Source organism: Panulirus ornatus, chromosome 42 (assembly GCF_036320965.1).
Source record: "Panulirus ornatus isolate Po-2019 chromosome 42, ASM3632096v1, whole genome shotgun sequence".
Taxonomy (NCBI): domain Eukaryota; kingdom Metazoa; phylum Arthropoda; class Malacostraca; order Decapoda; family Palinuridae; genus Panulirus; species Panulirus ornatus.
Window position 1 is genome coordinate 1694034 of NC_092265.1, and position 23467 is coordinate 1717500.

The window sequence follows — 23467 nt, forward strand, 5'->3', positions numbered from 1 at the left end:
TCCATGTGACCAAACCATTTCAAAACACCCTCTTCTGCTCTCTCAACCACACTCTTTTTATTTCCACACATCTCTCTCACCCTTACATTACTTACTCGATCAAACCACCTCACACCACATATTGTCCTCAAACATCTCATTTCCAGCACATCCACCCTCCTGCGCACACCTCTATCCATAGCCCACGCTTCGCAACCATACAACATTGTTGGAACCACTATTCCTTCAAACATACCCATTTTTGCTTTCCAAGATAATGTTCTCGACTTCCAAACAATCTTCAAGGCTCCCAGAATTTTCGCCCCCTCCCCCACCCTATGATTCACTTCCGCTTCCATGGTTCCATCCGCTGCCAGATCCACTCCCAGATATCTAAAACACTTTACTTCCTCCAGTTTTTCTCCATTCAAACTTACCTCCCAATTGACTTGACCCTCAACCCTACTGTACCTAATAACCTTGCTCTTATTCACATTTACTCTTAACTTTCTTCTTTCACACACTTTACCAAACTCAGTCACCAGCTTCTGCAGTTTCTTACATGAATCAGCCACCAGCGCTGTATCATCAGCGAACAACAACTGACTCACTTCCCAAGCTCTCTCATCCACAACAGACTGCATACTTGCCTCTCTTTCCAAAACTCTTGCATTCACCTCCCTAACAACCCCATCCATAAACAAATTAAACAACCATGGAGACATCACACACCCCTGCCGCAAACCAACATTCACTGAGAACCAATCACTTTCCTCTCTTCCTACACGTACACATGCCTTACATCCTCGATAAAAACTTTTCACTACTTCTAACAACTTGCCTCCCACACCATATATTCTTAAAACCTTCCACAGAGCATCTTTATCAACTCTATCATATGCCTTCTCCAGATCCATAAATGCTACATACAAATCCATTTGTTTTTCTAAGTATTTCTCACATACATTCTTTAAAGCAAACACCTGATCCACACATCCTCTACCACTTCTGAAACCACACTGCTCTTCCCCAATCTGATGCTCTGTACACGTCTTCACCCTCTCAATCAATACCCTCCCATATAATTTACCAGGAATACTCAACAAACTTATACCTCTGTAATTTGAGCACTCACTTTTATCCCCTTTGCCTTTGTACAATGGCACTATGCAAGCATTCCGCCAATCCTCAGGCACCTCACCATGAATCATACATACATTAAATGAATAAATATATATATATATATATATATATATATATATATATATATATATATATATATATATATATATATATATATATATTATCCCTGGGGATAGGGGAGAAAGAATACTTCCCACGTATTCCCTGCGTGTCGTAGAAGGCGACTAAAAGGGGAGGGAGCGGGGGGCTGGAAATCCTCCCCTCTCATTTTTTTTTTTCCATAAGAAGGAACAGAGAATTGGGCCAGGTGAGGGTATTCCCTCAAGGCCCAGTCCTCTGTTCTTAACGCTACCTCGCTAATGCGGGAAATGGCGAATAGTTTGAAAGAAAAGAAAGAAAATATATATATATATATATATATATATATATATATATATATATATATATATATATATATATATATATATATATATGTATATATTAGAATAAGGCAGATAGGTAGATATCCATTTTATTGATCAACCCCTGGGGTAGATATATATATATATATATATATATATATATATATATATATATATATATATATATATATCTTAGAATAAGGCAGATAGGTAGATATCCATTTTATTGATCAACCCCTGGGGGTAGATGACCGGCTAGGTTGACTGTGGACTGACTGCCGCATCCAGGATTCGAACTTCTGCACTCGACAATGACCAATTTCCAGAACCGCTCTACTTAGGCCTCTAAACTTCCTTCTCGTGCTAACCAAGCAGGATGAAATTACAAGAAACATTTGTACCAATGACTCCACCAACCACAAGCCCATCTGTGGCCCAATCCAAGAAGTATAAGTTGCAAAAGGCTTACTGTTCTATACTCATTTTACTTCCAAGGGTGTCAAAACTTGAGCAGCATCATGACCATTCAGGATAATAACTGTACTATATACTTTAGGTATACTTAGCCCCTTAAGGTCATCCTGACATTTGTGCATAAGCTAATAAGTTTTAAACTGCACAGACCTTTTGGAGCATTTCTGTCCCTTAAAATAGTCACTTCAAGCTTGAACCTCCAAGTCTTTACCAGAGTTCAAAGTTCCCATGAACCAGGTTGCTCTGTTGCTCTAAAGCCCTCTAGAACAAGAAGAGCTCCAAAAATCTTGGAACATGAAGTCTTGTTACTTTCCAGGCACAACAGAACATGTATGGATAACCTATTTGCACATACCCTTCCCCTTAGCCCAGACAGCAATGACTTCATAGGAGTTGTTTATATATGTGGACTCACCTATGGAAGGCCCAAATGCAGGCTTTTTGCTACTAAAGCCTGTTCCTCATAGATATAATGACCCTCATGCTAGACTCCTGACTAATGGACTGAAACACTTGATCCAGCAAATTTTAATGCTTTATCTTGTACCCTTGGGCACTGCAATTTAAAGGTACTCATAAACTGCACATTAAAGCATAAATTCTCATAAATTGCACATTAAAGCATAAATTCTCATAAATTGCACATTAAAGCATTGGTTCTGAAATGGTACATTAAAGCATACTTCCTTGCTTCTGGGATTTCCTGCACCTTGAATATCCTTTGCCTTGGTATTCCTGGTGCTCTCCCTGTCTATTTCAAAAACCAAGTCATATCTTCTACATGCAGCACACTCAAGAAATTCTTCCAAGTACATACTACTTGGGTATCTCCCCTTTTCAGCACTTTTGCTATCTTGTCCATCCACTTCTCCTTCACCTGCCTAGGTGGCATAGGACCTGTCTTAGCCTTGAAAATGGTATTTGCTTCAGAGAAAATCTGCATGCTACAGCATTTCAATACAACCTAACTTATCATCCATATGGTCTTGCAGATATTCATGATATGATCGCTTAAGATTGAAACTTTCGGTAAACTTATCAATCTTTCCATTTCTTCTTAACTATAACCAAATATTCTTCTCAGCAACCCTGCAATTAAGGATATCCTATTTCAGGACCAACTGCACTTTACTCAATGGCCTTACTAAACTTCCCTGTTCAATCCAACAACAACCCATTAAGCTTTGATACCAAGTCCACAGAGGTATATCCCACACATTGGTTGAATATATAAATCCAAGACTAAACTGGGTCTCCATTATACTTAACCATTCCAGCCTTGATGTAAGTTACAGACAAGCACATTCTTCTTTCAAAAAACACTTCCTTCAGGAGATCTGAACTGTAATTTCCCTGAACGATTCTTCAAAGTCAGAAAATTCTTCATGGAGAGAAGATTAAGGCTGAGTAAACCAAACTTTCTGTAGACAAATGTTCTACTTAAACATATCACTATACAAATGCTCCCCACTGTCTAACATGAGCTAAAAACCAATGTAGTAACCTTCTTTAATTCATCCTCTTTTTTCAGTGTAATATAAGGAGGGTGTTGGTAGGGGCAGATACTGAGAGGGGTATTAAGTGTATCTAGCAAAATAATAATAATAATAATAATAATAATAATAATAATAATAATAATAATAATAATAATAAATAATAATAAAAGAGCAGACTGAATATACATATGAAATGAAGCAGCAGAAGTGAGGAGGGTAAATAAAAAGTACTTACGATAAAAATACCCTAAACTTGAGGATATAGTGGTTCTGGCTCACAGACCGTTGTTTACATCGGGAGTGGATCCTCCTTATGACTTGTCCTAGTCATAACTACCTTTAAAAACCAAAGAGGAATTCTAATCCTATGCTCAATCCATCTCCTTGACTTGTTTCCTCTATGGGGATAGATTCACCCACGGGAAAGTCTACAATCATTTGATCTCGGCTAATTTCAGAATCTGCTAGAGTTCAACATTTATATTTAACGAACATAGTCTGTTACTCTACAAAGTCCAAAAAAATGTTTTAAAGCACAATATATAAATAACGATTTGATACCATAAATGCACCTCAACTTGACGATCCTATCTTAACTTGATAATAAACTATTAAATCTCCTTAACTGAAAATATTGTACTATCAATAATCATTTAAATCCCCGAATTATACCTGAACTGAAAACTCGTGTCTTTTCATGACGATGCACCACAGAATCACATTATCTAAAAGGTATTGTTCAATTAATAGTCATTCAATCCCAGAAACAAACCAAAACTCGAGTTGTATCTCATGAGGACAATGCACCAGCGAATCACACTAAAAAAGATATTGTAAAAACAATACTCATTCAAACCCCAGATATACACCTCCTAAACTAAGGATTCCTGTATTATTATGACAACACACTGAAGAATCACATTAATCAAAAATATTGTATAGATAATCATTCAAATCCTAGCTATACACCTTGAGAATCCTGTCTTATCATGACAACGCAACTTCAATGTTACATTAAACTACAATATACATTAACATATCCAGTTGCTACTCAGATGGCTCCTCCCTCATGGTGAAACTAATATAAAAAGCTAACATGAAGCAATGATATGAAAAAAAAATAAGGACAAGATCAGCACTAAAATTTTCTAGAAAAATAAATATCAATCATCAAAAAATGAGTTAGAAAAGGCTCTTCTTACAGCAATTCTACTCAGACACACCATCAAGAACCAATATTTTTCGCTAACAAATATGTAAGAAAATTCAGTGATTATAAGATACCTGAAGTATGTGTGTGCACGTATACATGTAAGTGTTGGCATTCGTCACGGGTAATGTACGTATAAGTAGGTATGCGTGTGGGTATTATGAATGCAAGTGGTTAGGTATGTATGTGTATTCATAAGTGTCTAAATCGATGTGGTCAGAATACAAGTCAACATTCAAGCTCGTGGTACTTGATCCATTTCCAGGACTTAAAATACTGCTGTGTAAACTTGACTCATACTGGGACACAACTGGAAAAACATACATTCTCTAAACTTAATACCCTAAACTGGTGTGCTGAAAACGAGTGTTGTGAAGATGCAAGTTAATGAGGTTGAGGGTGTAGTGAGATGTAGTTAACAACGAGGGTAGATATCGTATCTATCCTGACATACAGAATGATTCACGTTAGGTACAACGCTGGCCATAGGCCGGCTGACGAAATTTATAGGAATAATAGTATCCCTGGGGATAGGGGAGAAAGAATACTTCCCACGTATTCCCTGCGTGTCGTAGAAGGCGACTAAAAGGGGAGGGAGCGGGGGGGCTGGAAATCCTCCCCTCTCAATTTTTTTTAATTTTCCAAAAGAAGGAACAGAGAAGGGGGCCAGGTGAGGATATTCCCTCAGTGGCCCAGTTCTCTGTTCTTAACGCTACCTCGCTAACGCGGGAAATGGCGAATAGTTTGAAAAAAAAAGAAAAAAAATAGTAGTAGTAGTAGTAGTAGTAGTAGTAGCAGTAATGATAATAATAATAATAATAATAATAATAATAATAATAATAATAATAATAATAATAAGTGGTAGGTAGAAAGTCAGTGTTGTTCAGGGTGCAGAGATGATGATGTAGCATTTATTGAAGTGAATTTGGGTGTTTAGGATAAAAAGAATTTAGGTTTATTGTGGGCATACTGAAGATGTGTCCAGTGGAATCTCCCTCTGTATTGAAGATGACGGTAGCGTACTGCACTTGTTTGCCAATATGGGCTTTTTTAGTTGATCTCTATGTTCATGTCACCATACTTTTCAGATTCTGACAACTTTCCCATATGTTCGCGATTCTTGGATTTTTCTTTCATCATTTCAATTGTGGTTTGTCCTACATGGCCGAGTGTGGTGGCGTGGCGACGGTGGCGTATCCTCTCCAGCAGGAGGGCAAGCCCCCCCAGTAAGTAACCGAGTACCAAGAGAAAGAAGGCCGCCTGCAAGTGACGTAGCGTGATGGCGCCTGGACCTGTGGCTATATCGTTGTCACGCTTAGCCGCTTTCATTATCTCGTCTCTCGTCCACTTCTGAACCAGACCCGCAGCCGACATCTGAGTCAGTCTGTTGAAGCCCAGAAGATTTTAGACTGGTGTGTGTGTGTGTGTGTGTGTGTGTGTGTATGATTACACATTGAAAAATGAATGGATGAAAATGGTGAAAAAAAAATGAGCTGGAGTTTTATTCTGCTGCGTTTTGGCGTAAAGCCATGTTCACACAGATTATCAAGACAGAATACGTTGTCTGAATGGAGATCAACTTTTACTTTGCAGGCCGGGTTATGCCCCAATTGGCCGAAGTTTGGCTCAAGTTACTTTCGGCAGTCGGCACCAGCCAGTCAGGGGAAAACCCTTATAGACGCCCAGCAAAGTAGACGTTTGATGATTTAAACAATGTATTTTTCTCTGATGTTGACCTATGTGAACAAAGACTTTACGCCGAAAGATATGATACAATAATACCCCAGCTCCATCCTGTTTTTATACCACCTTGATCCAATATATATATATATATATATATATATATATATATATATATATATATATATATATATATATATATATATATTATATATATATTACTATCCCTGGGGATAGGGGAGAAAGAATACTTCCCACGTATTCCCTGCGTGTCGTAGAAGGCGACTAAAAGGGAAGGGAGCGGGGGGCTGGAAATCCTCCCCTCCCGTTTATAATTTTCCAAAAGAAGGAACGGAGAGGTGGACCAATTGAGGATACACCCTCTAAGGCTCACTCCTCTGTTCTTAATGTAGTAATCATCCTGTGTAACGGAATGATTAGAGGATAACTTACGGTTATGGAGAAATGTTTTCATGGTGATCTCAAATATATCTAGTACTTAAGCTGTCTTAAATTGGAAATGTCAACATTCACATGTAAATGCAGAATGTCTCCCTCCGTGCAGGTGAGAAACCATCTTCACTACATCCTCATCTTCAATACTCCATTACACTCTTGTGGATCAGGTCAAAAACCATCTTCTGTGCATCCTCACCATCCTTGCGCCCTTATTGTCATTACACCCTTTTTTCCCTAACCGTTATCTTCACTTAGCTCATACTAGTCAGGGTAGTGGCAACTTACGCTACACCCTTCATCTTCAGCATGTCTCAGTTGAGAAGATCTTATTGTGAGAAACATCAATGAAAATAAGAAATAATTTCTTTGCTCCTTTGGAGGAAGATATGACGATGAGTCGACATGCAGATGTACCTCCTAAATTTTCACAAGCCCTCTAGAGTATGACGGGGTCTTAATATAGAATTCTTTACAACTGACCTGACCGACGAGGCTTACATTTTGTCGAAGACCCTCCTGAGGGGCGAGCCACTGGTGCAGGCGATGCCGTAACCCTGTGGATAGAAGGCGTTTCTGGCGAAGTAGTACTTATGGCGGCCGCGCGTCACCGCCCTTATCTCAGCACCAAGCTGGGCGTTCAGGAACACGTATTTCCCCTTAAGCACCTAAGGGAAAGAGGGAGCAGCTTGTGAAAGAGAACAAATGGCCGAGTAGCATGAAATCAAGAGAGCAAAGGATATCATAAGATCATGTTGATACAGTAGTGAGTGACAATACTGGCCGTCAGGAGTTATTGGACTTCATAACAAAATAGTTTATCAAGAATGCTATTGGTACAGTAGTGTGAACACAACAGTAATGCAGGAAGTCAGACCATATATATATATATATATATATATATATATATATATATATATATATATATATATATATAATATCGGGCTCATCGATTTCATTTTACCGATTTTTATACTCATATGACATTTACTAAATATGGACACTATGAAGTCATTCTGTCGAGTCTTTTCAAATTACTTTGTGTAAAATACACATATCTTAGAAATATAAGACTAACTTATTTGGTCCCCATTCTACTATCATTTACCACATACTGCACAAACAGCTTAGATATTTCCCAACCAGCCTTTTCAGTTTCTCATGCAGTAATGATAGTGTCTACAAAATACAATTACAACCACAAGTACTACTTCAGAAATATCTTCATCGGCATCATCAACTATAACAAACACATGTACGGGGTACAAATGTACAGGTACAAGTATGAATATTACAACAATTATTTTTTTTTTTTTTTTTTTTTTTTATACTTTGTCGCTGTCTCCCGCGTTTGCGAGGTAGCGCAAGGAAACAGACGAAAGAAATGGCCCAACCCCCCCCCCCCCCATACACATGTACATACACACGTCCACACACGCAAATATACATACCTACACAGCTTTCCATGGTTTACCCCAGACGCTTCACATGCCTTGATTCAATCCACTGACAGCACGTCAACCCCTGTATACCACATCGCTCCAATTCACTCTATTCCTTGCCCTCCTTTCACCCTCCTGCATGTTCAGGCCCCGATCACACAAAATCTTTTTCACTCCATCTTTCCACCTCCAATTTGGTCTCCCTCTTCTCCTCGTTCCCTCCACCTCCGACACATATATCCTCTTGGTCAATCTTTCCTCACTCATTCTCTCCATGTGCCCAAACCATTTCAAAACACCCTCTTCTGCTCTCTCAACCACGCTCTTTTTATTTCCACACATCTCTCTTACCCTTACGTGCACAAATATATCTCCTAAAATATAATCCCTGCAACAATAAACACGTCAAAAGCATCAGCGGGTGAGAAGGACGACTTCTGGATTACTGCTAAACCCACAATTTCGAATTTGCGTAGCAGAAAATATCACAGTTCTAAATACGAATGAAATATAGAACCCAAGAACTTTTGAAAAAATAGCCATAGTTCACCGTTGTTTTATACAAAAACGCTCCAGCTGCATTTTATTTCAATATATTTATCTTCTTTTTAGTATGTGTTCAAAGCAAGTCTTTGCTCCATACATGCTCTTAGAAAATCCATTCATACATGCCATTCATACATATCTTGATATCTTGGCAAAGCTTGTTGGAGATGCTAGAAATTCCTCTAATAACGGTGGTTTGGTGGCTTCTGAAGCCAAACTAGAGTCAGTGCTTCAGAAATTAAGATTTATGCTCGTAGTTGAGGTATACAACTGCCTTAACCAAAGAATATATATATATATATATATATATATATATATATATATATATATATATATATATATATATATATATATATTGCAAAGTAGTTAATAGGTTTTCTAATTCAGTTGATATTTCCACAGGAGTTATATTTACTACACAATTGAGCAAAACTTTGCACTGATGTATGCGTGAAATTAGCCAGTCATAAAGGAAATTATCACTGACCTTGTCCATGCCATCATTGTAGGTGTCCACGTAACCCTCACTGTGGTCGAACACCTGCCACAGGTCTCTGTAGATCCCACGCTTCGCCTCCTGTCTCACACACAAACACACAAAAAAGGATTTTTCAAACTGTTAAAAGAACTCATTTGTTGAGCATTCTATGGAACATGAAAATAGCTCTGACAAACAACCAATCGTCGTTCAGGCGACGTACTGGTTGTAACATCATAATATAAATAGAAGGAAATGGAAAATCATGTTCATTTGTATAAAATCACAACTAGATTTTAAAGTTATTGTTGACATACTATTCATAAAACCAAAATTCATGTCTACATACTTTATTAACAACTTTCTACATGCATTTCTGTATCTTTAAACGTATTGCATATCTAAGTGGACATTTTTGAAATTGATCATTAAAGTGTTGAATGATACATAACAATTAATTTTCCACTATGTATATAGTAGATCTTAGCAGAATTAATTACGCTCACTTTCCACTTGCCATCGAGTACCCTTAGTTTGGATTTATTGTAATGGATGAATATATTATTTCATAAGCTTTCATTCCAAGAAAATTTGCGAACATTTTCGATTGCATATACCAAGTGAAAAAATCCTTTGTCTTTTGTCTGTATTTCTTACTTTGAATATGAACTCGTTGCTGGTACCCAAGACAACGACAGGCTTGTAGTTCTTGTGCTTGACGGCGTTTAGCAAGTCCCATAGAGAGTCGATGGGCTTCTCGTAGGCAGGAATGGCCAGGAAAGCAGTCAAGGTGCCAGCGTACATGGCTGCAGTGGGAAGGATCAAGGTTAGTGTGTGTGTGTGTGTGTGTGTTGCCTCCACTGGCACACAGACAAAAGTATTTGCAGCAGATGTAAATTCTTCGTCATTACGATCACTCGACCCACCATGAACCTTCTTTAGAGTAACTGTACTTACCATGAATATCTCTCTACAGTGTCTGTACTTACCATGAATAGCTCTATAGTGCCTGTCTGTATTCACCATGAATATGCCTCGACAATGTCGGTACTCACTATGAATATCTCTCTGCAGTGTGTTTGTATTCACCATGAATATCCCTCTACAGTGTCTGTACTCACCATGAATATATCTCTACAGTGTTTGTACTCACCATGAACGACCTAAAGTGCCTACAGTCCCGGTGGACTCACCATAGACGGTGAAGCAGAAGAAGTACCAGGTGAAGAACACGATGCGTTGCTCCCAGTGGCAGGCGAGGAGCAGGTTGCCTTGCACCACCAGCGAGCGGAACATGTTGAAGGCGAAATCTTGGAGCGAGTGTTGAGGACGAGCCTCCAGGATGTAGTGTTGCCTCAACCATGCCACCACTCTGAGCACAGGACCCATGGCCAGCGTGGCCGCCGCCACCAGTAACCACACCTGAGAGGATGTGAGGCAGGTCGCAGGGGTGAGAGACAGGGAGACAAATAAAAGGATATAAAAGTAAGGAATGACAATGTCAGGCTCAGGGTCAAGAAATCAAGATCCAAGTATTTCCGTTTTCTAGACTTAAAAAACTCAAGTAATTGACAGATATATTTGCAGAGTTCTTAAGTTTGAGAAAATAGTGTTTTTATTACAGAAAATAGCTAAATAGCTTTTAATAGAACGACGACTCCAAAGACAGTAATTTGTTTTATATACGAACATTACAAATATCAAAATCTTCAGAAGCAATGAGTCCACCTCGGTTCTGTCACTCACCATCAAGTTTACTATGGAGGGAGATACAGCCAAACGTATCTTCACCACTACCTAGATAAATTACATCCAAAGACATTTGACGTGGCCATCATCAGCGCACCGTCATCATCGCAACATGTTCTCATGACAGTGGCAGCTCAGCGAGCCGTGTGCTACCACTTCTGATGCCACCCGAGGGTTGCTGTCAAGAGTGTAGCTCTCTCTCTCTCTCTCTCTCTCTCTCTCTCTCTCTCTCTCTCTCTCTCTCTCTCTCTCTCTCTCTCTCTCTCTCTCTCTCTCTCCGTACAGAACAAGTAGGTACTCAAACATACTCGTATAAGAGGCGAGGATAAACATTACCCTTAGTGTAAAGGGAGAGAAGACGGCAAAGGACTGATTCTTCTTCTCTGGTGCTCGGGAGATGAGCGTCGTCGACTCGAGGAAGTACGGGGCTGTGAAGTCCACTACCTCTTCGCGTCCAGCTGTGTGTGTGAGGGTCATTGCCTCAATGCCAAGGGTCAAGGGTCATTTCAAGGGTATAGCTAGAGTCATTGGAGGTTACAGGCACCATGAAAATATTCATAGCTTAAGAATCTGAGTGGTTTGATGACTTAAAAGTCAGGAGTCGGGAACTTAAACATGTGGTTTTGCAGGAGTCTTGGGAGGATCCAGGGTCTCAAGATAAAGCTTAAAAGGTTATCATATGGGTTGACGGAGTGAGTCTCGAGATATAGGAACTTGATACAAGTGTTAAGCTTTGATTCAGGACGTTATTACGGAGGGTTCCGGGGCCCAGCACAGAGGCTAATCTCGTACAAGGGTTTAAGACATGTTGTACACATGTCTAGGAAGTAACTTGAAAAGGAAATAGAAAAGTTGCGGAGGCTTTTTCTACATCAAGGGTTACAACAAGAGTCCCCAAATCCTTAGAGAGGATGACCAGACAGTCGTAAGACAAGAAAAAAATTATCAGTGAATCTTACTTTGCGAAAACCTTAAAGATGATCAGAAAAACTCATGGAAGGGAGTTAGAGGAGAAAAGAGAGACATATACAAGAACTCTGCCTTTAGGAGAGACGGCTGAGGCATCGTCTGGGTGGGGAAAAAAAGAAAAGGAAGGTATTACTACATAAGTTATCAGATACACTTCTGACGAAAGACAAGATCAGTGGAGGGAGAATAGAGTTTATCACATTACTTTAGGGTAGAGGAATCCCTGGCCTCACGAATAACAAATCTGGAAAAATCTCTGGCGATGCAGAATGTTTCCAAGTCCAAAATACCAGATCGTCTGCACGAATGGCCTCAAAGCAAGAATGGTTTTTGAAAGAAAAGTTATGGTTTAGAAGAAGAGACAGTCTTAAAGGAAGAGATAATAAACGCTTCCATTTCCGCTACCATAACCTTTACTATGCACTCAGCAGAGACAGAAGCATAACTCGAGGTAAGGCAGTAACTTACCTTGGAGTTCAAAGTAAACTTGTCTAAAGTGAGTTCACTGGGGAACCATTGCTGACTTCTAAAGGGATCAGCACGGACTCCTCATCTAAAGCGGAATCATGACAGAAGGTTCTAGTTCAAGATGTAAAATGCATCATTGAAGACATTACAAAGTTGAATATGTGGAAGATGTAGTACACAAGGATAGGACTGACCAGATGTTCCACAGAAGGAAAGGTTTGCAGTAAAACAGCAAATATTGAAATAAACGAAAACTAAGTCAGGTCTATCAGAGGGTAAAGGGTCTTGAGAGAGGACGTCACTGGTATTGCCTGAGCCTTCCCTCTGGTTGGCAGGAGTAAGGGGCGGGATTTCAGGAATTCTTCACATCCCAGACCAGGAACGATGAGGCTAAAAGCATGAAGGACTTTCATGTTTATATTTAAGGTGTACAACTAGAACAGGTAGAGGGAAGGGAGAGAAAGGGAAGATAATGTATGAAGATGAGGTACGTAGGGAGATGTTTAACCTAAGCTTGGAGCTCAGTTTTACTTACAGAAAATGAGACCAGAAATCATGAGACGAAAAGTGTGGGATGGATTCGGGCACCACTTTAGACAAACCATAGTTGGGACTTTAGTAGCTGTTCTTTGCAACCTTCTACTTACAACTTACCAACTTCATTTGCGTAAGTAATCACGCTAATGTGAGGGAACTGGTTCTTGCTCAAGACTTACTTGTGATGGTGATTTCGTTGATGGCCAGGTTAGCTTGGTGCCTGGCCACCAGACCGATCATACCGGTGACAGATCCATTCTTCTGCACACCTCCCCACTGCCTGTCCTCGGCCAGCACCAGCTGGTACCTGCAGCGAGAGGTCGCCGTTGTCAACGGGTCACTAGACACTAAAGGAGAGAGAGAGAGAGAGAGAGAGAGAGAGAGAGAGAGAGAGAGAGAGAGAGAGAGAGAGAGAGAGAGAGAGAGAGAGGTGCCCACCAACCCTCGAGTACCACTTCGACTGAGTGTATTGTTGTTTATTCTAAGGCTGGTCAATAAGGGGACAAAGGTGAAGGTAGATAACTCCAGGAATAATGAGATAGATTGTTTTTGTTCGTTGTCAGAACTAAGAAAAAAACAAAACAAAACAAGGGGTTTCCTGAGTGTGCAGAGAGTGGCAGGGAACCCTCGGTGTTTGTGTGGCCGGGACTGGAGATGTGAAACACAGGTGTGTGAAGATGACTCACGTGAAGTTCAGTTTTTGGCTGAGGGTGTTGAGGACCTGGAAGTCTATTCCTGAGAGTGGCTGGATGGATCCGTCGGCGGTCGTTGTCACCTCGAAGAAGGCCTCATTGTCGACCACCGCTGCCTTGAGCCTCCTTCCGCCGAAGTCGCTGTAGGCGAGACTCAGCTCGCCGTGCAGAGGTTCAGACAGGAAGCTCTCGTGGTCGTCACTGGGACTCCAGGCCCACCAGCCCACATCCTCCAACCTGCAGAGGTAATGGACCGGTCAACAGACATACGCTATTCACTCAGACGTACCTCTAATGTGCCCTAAAGTACCTCACCCTCCAGCGTGGCCTCACCCTCCTACGTGACTCACTTTGAGCTTGCAGGTTCAGTGGCCTCACCAGGTCTGATAGTGGTAGTGGTGGAAATTGTAGTTGTGGTGGTGGTGGTTGTAGTGGTGGTGGTTGTAGTGGTGGAAGTCATGGTAGTGGTGGTGCCACTGGTGACAGTGGTGGTAGTACTTTCACATGTAAAAGTGGATGTGAATATTATTAGTTCATTTATTCGTAATATCTACAATGGTTAGATTGAAGCTGTATGTGTGTGTGTGTGTGTGTGTGTGTGTGTGTGTGTGTGTGTGTGTGTGTGTGTACAGAGCATATGGCCTCATACACTACGTTTCAAAAGTGTTCACTTAACACTTACGTCACCCTGTTGTTGTTGTCGACGTGGGAGGAGAGCAAGTGGTAGAGGCCCTCTGACCCTCTGACGGCCGCCGACACCTGCCGGAGATAGTGCCACTCACTGCCACACCCTGACACTCTCATGACACTTTCCTGTGTACTTGTTCGCACACAAGACAGACCCTTTCCCCAGAGAGATATTTACATATCAGAAACACAGTGATGCTCGTGATCTAACATTTGCTAATAAGCGCGATGAAAATGAAACACGTGTGATTACACAAAATTGCACTCAGATCTATTGTGTTTGATATTTCCTCAACGTTATTAGGAAATACATGATACCTGATCCTTTCCAATATATATATATATATATATATATATATATATATATATATATATATATATATATATATATATATATCTTTTCTTTTCTTTCTTTTAAACTATTCGCCATTTCCCGCGTTAGCGAGGTAGCGTTAAGAACAGAGGACTGGGCCTTTTTTGGAATATCCTCACCTGGCCCCCTCTGTTCCTTCTTTTGGAAAATTATAAAAAAAAAAAAACGAGAGGGGAGGATTTCCAGCCCCCCGCTCCCTCCCCTTTTAGTCGCCTTCTACGACACGCAGGGAATACGTGGGAAGTACTCTTAATCCCCTATCCCCAGGGATAATATATATATATATATATATATATATATATATATATATATATATATATATATATATATATATATATATATATATTTGTATTTTTTTTTTCCAAAAGAAGGAACAGAGAATTGGGCCAGGTGAGGGTATTCCCTCAAGGCCCAGTCCTCTGTTCTTAACGCTACCTCGCTAATGCGGGAAATGGCGAATAGTTTGAAAGAAAAAAAAAGAAATATATATATATATATATATATATATATATATATATATATATATATATATATATATGAGACAGGACAGAGGAGACTGAACATTATTCCCTGAGTATTCCATGATTACTCTGTTGTAGAGATCTCAGGTTTGTTTGTAGTTTATATAATCTTTGTCCTTCAGGCTCTGCCATAATTTCTGGGCTGTATACTTCCTCATTCCCTCCCTCTCACCTGCGTGCCTTCCCTCAGGGTGCTCAGTATCTCCTGGGTGACATCCTCCTGTAGGACCACGAACCACCGGACGAATGCTGACTCCAGCGACCTCCTGCGGACCTGGGGCGGGCAGACAGTTAACAGGACAGACAGAGGCCAGGAAATTAGCATATAGCAGGGGAGGAGGCAAGGGACTTGACACAGAGCCAGGGTAGTCACGCAGTTAACATAGGACCTGGGAAAGGGGAACATGATATACCTAGTATAAAAGAACTTTAAAAAAAAACCTGGAAGAGGAAATAACCTTAAAACCTAAGTCCGTTTATGTTCCCCAGTATCTTTATTGACTGATATGAGGCAGTTCATGTTCCTCATATCTTTATTACCACAGGGAATGAGATAGGGAAGTCAGCATACGACCTTCAGTATATGATATTAACATGGACTTTGAGACTTGGATGGAGGCGTTTACTCCAGGAGGATAAGACACATGACCACCCTGACCTGCTGTTGTGAGGACAAGACACGACCTCTGACTTCGTGTTGCCATGACAGATCATTCCAGGTTATGAGTGAGGTTGTATCGTCACAGCCGCCTCGCCTCTTGCGGGTTGTGCAAGGCAGACGAAATGACAAGTAGTGTTGGGTGTGTCTCCTGCCTGGTAGGTGGAGTGGCGTGTGCCTTGTGTGAATGTAGGTGTGGTAGGCGATAATGGTGGCGTGCGTCTAGCAGAGAAATAAGTGGAACATGGACACGATGACATGGGCTCTGGTGAAGACGTGGGTATGGCTTGTGATGGAGACGTGTTCCTAACTAAGACATGGGTGTCTGAAGACAGACCAGTGACGAGTACCTCCGTGAAGACGTGGATTGTGTGGGCGGCAGAGCACACAACGAAGACGTCCCTGAGGGTCAAGACGTCCAAGTGTGAGCGCACAGTGGCCTCCATCTCCTCAAGCTCGGACGTGTACCTGACGATGATCAGCTGCCCCCACCTCTGGTAACTCGTCACCATCGCCGACGACACAACTGGAACGACACGTCACCATACGATAATTCTGTGGTTTCCCGTCAACCGTCTTTAATCAAGTGTTGGGGCTATCCATAGCATTGGAGTGACGTGACCTAAGCTGAAGCCAAGGCGGGGGTGTCGCAACTCGCTGCCCAGGCGTATCCTCCCACAGTTGATACTTTGAGACGATTCTTCCCTTTGGAACAAGATCAACAAATATGTTCTACACCGTCAGTCTAGTACGTACACTCTAAGGATAACCAGATGTTTACACTCAATTAATACAGTAGGAAAGCAAAGGAGACCCTGCCAAGTCCCAAAAGCTCATCACTAAATAGATTTATTGTGTCGTAAACAGAAGACACAACCTTGCACCGCTTGCACCGAATGCTATGTTTGCTTACACCACTGAAGCATACAGGTGTGTGGTTAGCTTACACGACTGAAGTATACTGGCGTGTTGTGATCTTACACAAATGAAGTATATTGGTTTAAGCTTACATTACTGATGTATTACTGCTCTTACTCGATCTACATCTCATCACGAATACCTTCAACTCAGATGTGGGCAAGGCTTCTCACGTGCAGACACGAGATAGTAATATGTAACGCCTCTAAAACCAGGTTTATTTAAAATTCATCTTTTTAGAATACCTTATCGCTTTCCCGTTTCCTTTGATGGCTCCAAAATTCCAACATTCGACACTACAACCATAATTTGTATTTCCGTGACTTCTTATCTATTTAAGAAATTCCAATGTACAATAAGCCATGATTACGTCTGTGAAACTAGGAGTCGCATGCAGATGCCGAAAATCCCTTTTGAGCACTTGCTTCCCTTACACAAAGAATCGATTCATCCTTGTATGGCTTACTGCCATCACATAAACCGAAGCTCTAGCTCGACATATCTTACTGAAGCGTCGAGTCTGGAGCATGTCGTATGATAAACTCTCCCAGTCGATCCTCACCACTCGCTCCACTTGACCTTTGCTGCATGTATTTCCCCTCCTTCATTGATATCATTTTGCTTTTTCTTTGCGCTCGAAAACAGGTCACTTGTGTGGCCATGCCTTATCAAACTAGCAGCTGATTGCTAATCAATTAGCCACTCAAAGATAGTCAGTTGGAATAAGGGAGAGTGTATGTGGTCATAGAATTATTCTTAACTCCTGAAGATGGGGTTAAAGAATTTTGCGGTTGGTGGATGATGTAGCTTGAAGCTGACGGGATAAATGACCCTGACAGTTGATGGGCCCCAAGCCTGGGGCCCCCTTCCTGGAAGAAATTATAGTTAGCCTGTAACTGCCAAGGGTCTGGAATAGTGAAGTCCAGCTTACTATTCACTGAAGTCCCCCAGTAGTGTAGAATGACGAGAAAAGCAATGTCCCCTGTGGTGCATGCTTATGACACAGCAAACACTTCAGTATTGTGAGACTAAGACACCTTAAACCCACTCAGTTGTGTTAATTTACAACACATCAGACTCCTCTATCAACTGTAGGCTCTCAGCCATCTGGATGTCTCAGGATGGTGCAGGTCCATATGTATACAACAGTAGTGTTGTATGTTGAATGTTAGTACAGTGAAGGCTGAAGATTAGTGACTGGCTGAGTTAACATGCATTAACTTCAGTATAAAAAAAAAATATATGCATTAGATAACTACGTGAATATTCTTTCCGTTACAAAAAAAAAAAAAAAATACATTCAAGTATAAACTTCCTTCACCACTGAGTATGAAGTTGTTGAGGTGGCACCCAGGAATTCATCAGTGGACGGTAGGACGAGGAGGACGTAGACCTGTAGGTAGGTAGGTAGGTACCGGTGGAATGGGAGGTCGAAGAAGCAAGGTAGAGTTGTGATGGACTGTGGGTGTGGAAAGTGAGGAAGCAGGTTAAGGTCTTGGGAGGGGGGGGGGGGTAAAGCTATAGTTATAAACGTGTGGTATTTCCAGAATGGAGAGTTATAGTTACCAGAGGATGAGTGGTCGTGGAGGAGGTAGAGCTGTCTGCCTGTTGAGGTCGACATGAGGAACCCAAGCAGTTCGTCCAGCAGCCTAGCCTCTCTCTCCTCCATCGTCAGTCTGCCACAACCATGGGAACAACTATGAGTGGGCTGCTTATAGGGTTATTGTGGCAGTAGGTTGTGCAGGATGGTGGGGTAGTGAGGTTACAGACGGGGATATTGTTGTGGTTATGGGTGGCAATGTGGGTTATACTGGTGTCTGTGGAGCTTTAGTATTCGTGAAGTTGGTGGCTGTGGAGTTATAGTAATGGTTATGGAAGTGATTGTGGGGTTTTGATATTGTTTATGGTGGTGATTGTGGGGTTATAGTATTGGTTGTGGAGGTGATTGTGAGGTTATAGTATTAGGTATGTGGTGATTTTGGAATTATAATTTTCGTTATGGTGGTGATCATTGGTTTGTAGTATGGTTATGGTGGTGGTTGTGAGGTTCAACTTTTGGTTGTGGTGGTGGCTGTGAGGTTCTAGAGTGGATCAGAGTTTTGGCTGGGTAATTGGAGGCAGGGTTATGAAGGGGGTCGTGAGTCTGTAGCCTAGGGTATAGTGGTTGCTGTGGGATTACTGTTATGAGAGTGTTGTTTAACTGCTGAGTGGGTTGTAGTAGTAATGGTTGTAGTAATACTTGAAGTATCATTATCACTAGTATCATCAATACAAAAAGAATTCAACCATTGACATTCTTATTTTTTTCTGTTGAGACGGCACTCACAACTGAATGTCCTAATTAAGGCCATCTAATTGACGATATATATATATATATATATATATATATATATATATATATATATATATATATATATATATATATATATCTTCTGTTTCCCATTTTAGAAAGTTAAAAATACAAGGAGGGGAGGATTTCTGGCCCTCCGCAAACGCGGGAGACAGCGACAAAGCAAAATAATATATATATATATATATATATATATATATATATATATATATATATATATATATATATATATATATATATATACTAGCGTGAGCCAGGAACCCATTTTATCGACGAAATCTCAGGGAGGATGAATAGCTGGGCTGATTGTGGACCAACTGCCACAATGAGGATTTCAAGCCTATGAGCTCGACTTCGACTGGCGGCCCGTGAATATGCGAGGACCAAGGACGGAGGTGCGAGGTATGTTAGGTCTAATCAATACTAACGACTAGATAATCATCATTAGATACACGTCGCAGTCGTAGGGAACAACTGCTTGGTCATAGTCCAGGTGACTCACCTTGATGCTACGGAGGACGTAAGGCCGGTCTTAAGATATGTGGCGCCGCTGTGGACGAGTAGGCCAACACCGCTGTCACTGTCCGCTGGCCGATCTCGGGTGAGGCTGCTGGAGGGGTCTAGGTCAGTTACCCCGCCGCTGCTGCTGCTGTTGTTGGTGACTGCTATTGTCTCGCCTCCTGAACATGATAAGCAGAGAGTAAAAATATCTACGATTAGAGAAGGGGGAAATGATGCCTTTAATTCAATACTTTATCTTATTGATGTGACAAGGTCCAGATGCGGAGAAAAGTTCCAATCGAAGCTGGTCCTTGAGTGATGGAAAAAGTGGAAAAAAAAATCTAAAAGGCGATGATAAGAAAGATTGAACTCAAGACATAGTGTCAGCATACGACTGCACGTGTGGTGGACAGTGGCAGGTGTTACGTCTAGAGGAGTAGCGGTCAACAGACCAGCTCATGCCCGGCAAGTGGAACAACAGCATGTGTTGAATCTACCCCGGTAATTTAGGTTTAATGAGAGAGGAATTAAGATTAGTTTTCGAGATAGACATTAAGATCAATTAACTCTGCCCAGTGTGAAGTAAAAACCACCCAAATAAACAGAAAATTCATTTGACAACAAGTCACTTATAACCCATGAAAAAAACACGCACGTAAAACACACTAGCCTGGAAGGCAATCGTGACTTAAACTTAATCCTGTAAGTCCTGTACGATATGAATGCTCTTCCCAACAGTTGGTACGTCAACAACCCCATAGGTTGGTCGGTAGCTCAGGCACAAACCCGGGACCTTATGTACTCTCACGCACACACTGTACGTACGTTCATCCCTAAAGCATAGTACAATTAGTATGTATGACCCGAGTCAGCAACACGGGCTAGACCCGTTATGGTTCGTCCGAGTCCCACGCGCACAGTTCAAGCTGTCCACAATCTCCACACGAACCCTTCTCTAACCGTCCACTGGAGAACGAAATTCAACGAACCCTGGACGGACGCTAAATATACCTCCAGCCCTCGAAACAACACACCAGGTCTCCACACACACACACACACAGGTGCTTTATGAAATCCAATGATTTTCCTTATCTCCACAACGTTACATTTTCATGATGATAGTTTTAAATGACTTATCAGTGATAATAATCGACGCTAACGTATGACTGGCACATGGAAGCGGAAGACGCTTGACACGTTGCAAAAACATGGTCACCATCATCGTTGAACATACATACGGTTATGGGAGATAACGTTACGCGGAAGCCACTGGCACTGTCACAGCTCAGACCAGGGATGCAATCAGCGCTCAAGGCTCACTCCAACAGTGAGAGAAAGAGGGATACGTGAGCTCCTCGCCTCCTGATTCCCTAGTCGTTCTGCTGCTACAAAAGTCAGACTTGTGTCTCGTCTTTCTCTGTAAACAACATATCGCTGGCCAACCCTTCACTAACCATCCAAGCTTCGCTCGTACCGACTCATCAAATCCCCAGGCTGGTCTCGACCCTGACAGGAAAAGTGTTTCACGAACCAACGAATCCGAACCCTTACCGGTAAAACGCCCAACCACCAACTTAAATCGTGGTGTTATGTATCCAAAAGCAATATATTGATGAAAATGAACGGAATATATCACAATCGTTGACACTTCTGCGGCCGTACGACTGGGTTTACACTCTTTCATTTTCATTTTTTATAAACTTGGCGAAGATCGTCCTTTATGGCTACATAGTGGAATCAATTGCATGATAAAGTCGCCACTACCTCAAAATACGCCTCAATTATGCATTATGAACGGCCCTGTAAACAGTGCCTGGTAGGCTAAGGAATTCGCGTCGCACTGAGGACAATTCTTTCTTTTAACGCTCGAGATAACGGGGTAATGTGTCCACATTTAAAGAAATGAGCGTCCCTACCTTTTGCCAACCTGTGGAGATGAAACTGGGGTCGACCTCCGTTGTGGAACACAGACTCCTCCAGAAGAAGCAGGACTGTACCTTCTTGATCCAACATGCAACAATTTGACATAAGTTGTGGACATCCTTCGTTATATTTAATGCACGGGTATGTCTCATGACTGACGGATCTCGCCACCCAAAACTGTACCTTGTGCAGCGTTAGCCTATGTGATCTAAGGCCAGGTGGGTGGCTGGGGAGTGGACAGTAACTCAGGATGGGGAGGCCAGGTAGATGGGTGGGGAGCACCTCAGGATGGGGAGGCCAGGTAGATGGGTGGGGAGCACCTCAGGATGGGGAGGCCAGGTAGATGAAGTCACCAGAGATTACTACATCCAAGTCTATTTACCCATTTACATTTTGTAGCTCAACAGAATTCATATTGTAGCTTGCCTTTTGGGTTTTAAAATCGATATGCAAAATTTTGCAGTTATCAATATCAAAATATTTTTCCCATCTGTGAACCGTCTTCCTTGCCCGAAATCTAAGAAATTTACTAGAAATATATCAAACCACATAGACCTTATCTAAAGATGAAAAATACTTCCTACTCACGAAATGGAAAGACAAAGCAGGAGGTAACCCAGATGAAGATGACAGTTGGCAACATCACGGGCTGCCGGTCCTCCAGGGCTGCTGGTCGATGGTGTTGTTGTGTGCTGCACCTGCAGGGAAGGTTCAGCATGGCTACAACGTTATTGCACAATAGATAGTTGATAAACATGTTGAAAATATTGTACATACATGATTACCCAACAACCTCGGTCTGAGGAAGATTCCTGGTATTACCCAGGACGTCTTTTCAGAGCCTCCTGAGGCCCAAGGCTGCGCTACTTCCAGCAGCAGGAAAATGTGGACTCATATAAAATGAGAAGTTCTTTGACGAGACCGTAATACCAGTGATACACTCTCACCACGGATGACTTTTTACTCAAGTAACCTCTGGCAGGCGGAGCAGGAATTCAATGATAGGATAAGAGAGAATACACCTAACATTGTTGGAGTTGTGGAAACAAGCTTACTGAAGAGATAAGGTCTCACCCGTTGTGCCCAGAGGGGTACATGATCATAAACAGGGAAAGAGAAGGCAAAGGAAAGAGAGGATTTGCCCCCTTATTAGAAGACAGGCTTTAGCTTCAGGAAATGGTGGAGGATTGCCCACTGAGACAATACGTAATGGGAGGATTAGATATAGGGAACAAGTGGTGTTAATGTTATATCATCCTCCAAAGAATCGCAAAAATCCAGAGCGTATTTACAGTGAAAATAGTGGAGGAACAATCAGGATGCAACACGAAGCAATCGAATACCCACTTCACAAAGATGGGAAAGTACTGATAGCGAGAGATTTCAGTTATAAAGAGACAGACTGGGGAAATTTGGATTGGCATGGTAATGAGTCATAGAAACACATGTTTTAGTGCATACTAACATGTGAGTGAACAGAGAGAGAGAGAGAGAGAGAGAGAGAGAGAGAGAGAGAGAGAGAGAGAGAGAGAGAGAGAGAGAGAGAGAGAGAGAGAGAATATCATCTTGTACGCTGAGCGAACATAAATAAGTAAGCAGTAGAGGAGGTCTGGATCGGACACAACCCACGCCAGTCACTTGCCGCCACATTTCAAGACATGATTTATGCACGAGACACGTTTTTTCCCCAGTAAATATTAATATCATCTCTAGCCTAGCCTCAGAGCAGGATAGCTGTGGGCGTGGCTCGTTCCCAGACGTTCCAGCTACCATTCTTTATAGCCTACTGTCTGCTTCCCTACACACGAAAGGCTGG

General features: G+C 41.7%; 1 protein-coding gene across 1 annotated transcript in view; it reads right to left on the minus strand.

Moving 5' to 3' along the window:
* Window positions 1–2517: 2517 nt before the first annotated feature.
* Window positions 2518–23467, minus strand: part of LOC139761810 (probable glutamate receptor) — a 27183-nt gene continuing 6233 nt past the window's right edge. Inside the window, exons 2-15 of the mRNA XM_071686298.1 lie at window positions 22240–22349; window positions 19730–19907; window positions 18444–18553; window positions 16310–16485; window positions 15474–15575; window positions 14403–14479; window positions 13715–13957; window positions 13208–13335; window positions 11391–11512; window positions 10499–10727; window positions 9963–10111; window positions 9315–9404; window positions 7341–7507; window positions 2518–6087 (exon numbers count right to left, since the gene is read on the minus strand). Coding sequence (XP_071542399.1) covers window positions 5754–6087; window positions 7341–7507; window positions 9315–9404; window positions 9963–10111; window positions 10499–10727; window positions 11391–11512; window positions 13208–13335; window positions 13715–13957; window positions 14403–14479; window positions 15474–15575; window positions 16310–16485; window positions 18444–18553; window positions 19730–19907; window positions 22240–22294 — 2160 coding nt within the window. The 5' untranslated portion in view covers window positions 22295–22349 and the 3' untranslated portion in view covers window positions 2518–5753. The remainder of the gene's footprint in view (window positions 6088–7340; window positions 7508–9314; window positions 9405–9962; window positions 10112–10498; window positions 10728–11390; window positions 11513–13207; window positions 13336–13714; window positions 13958–14402; window positions 14480–15473; window positions 15576–16309; window positions 16486–18443; window positions 18554–19729; window positions 19908–22239; window positions 22350–23467) is intronic.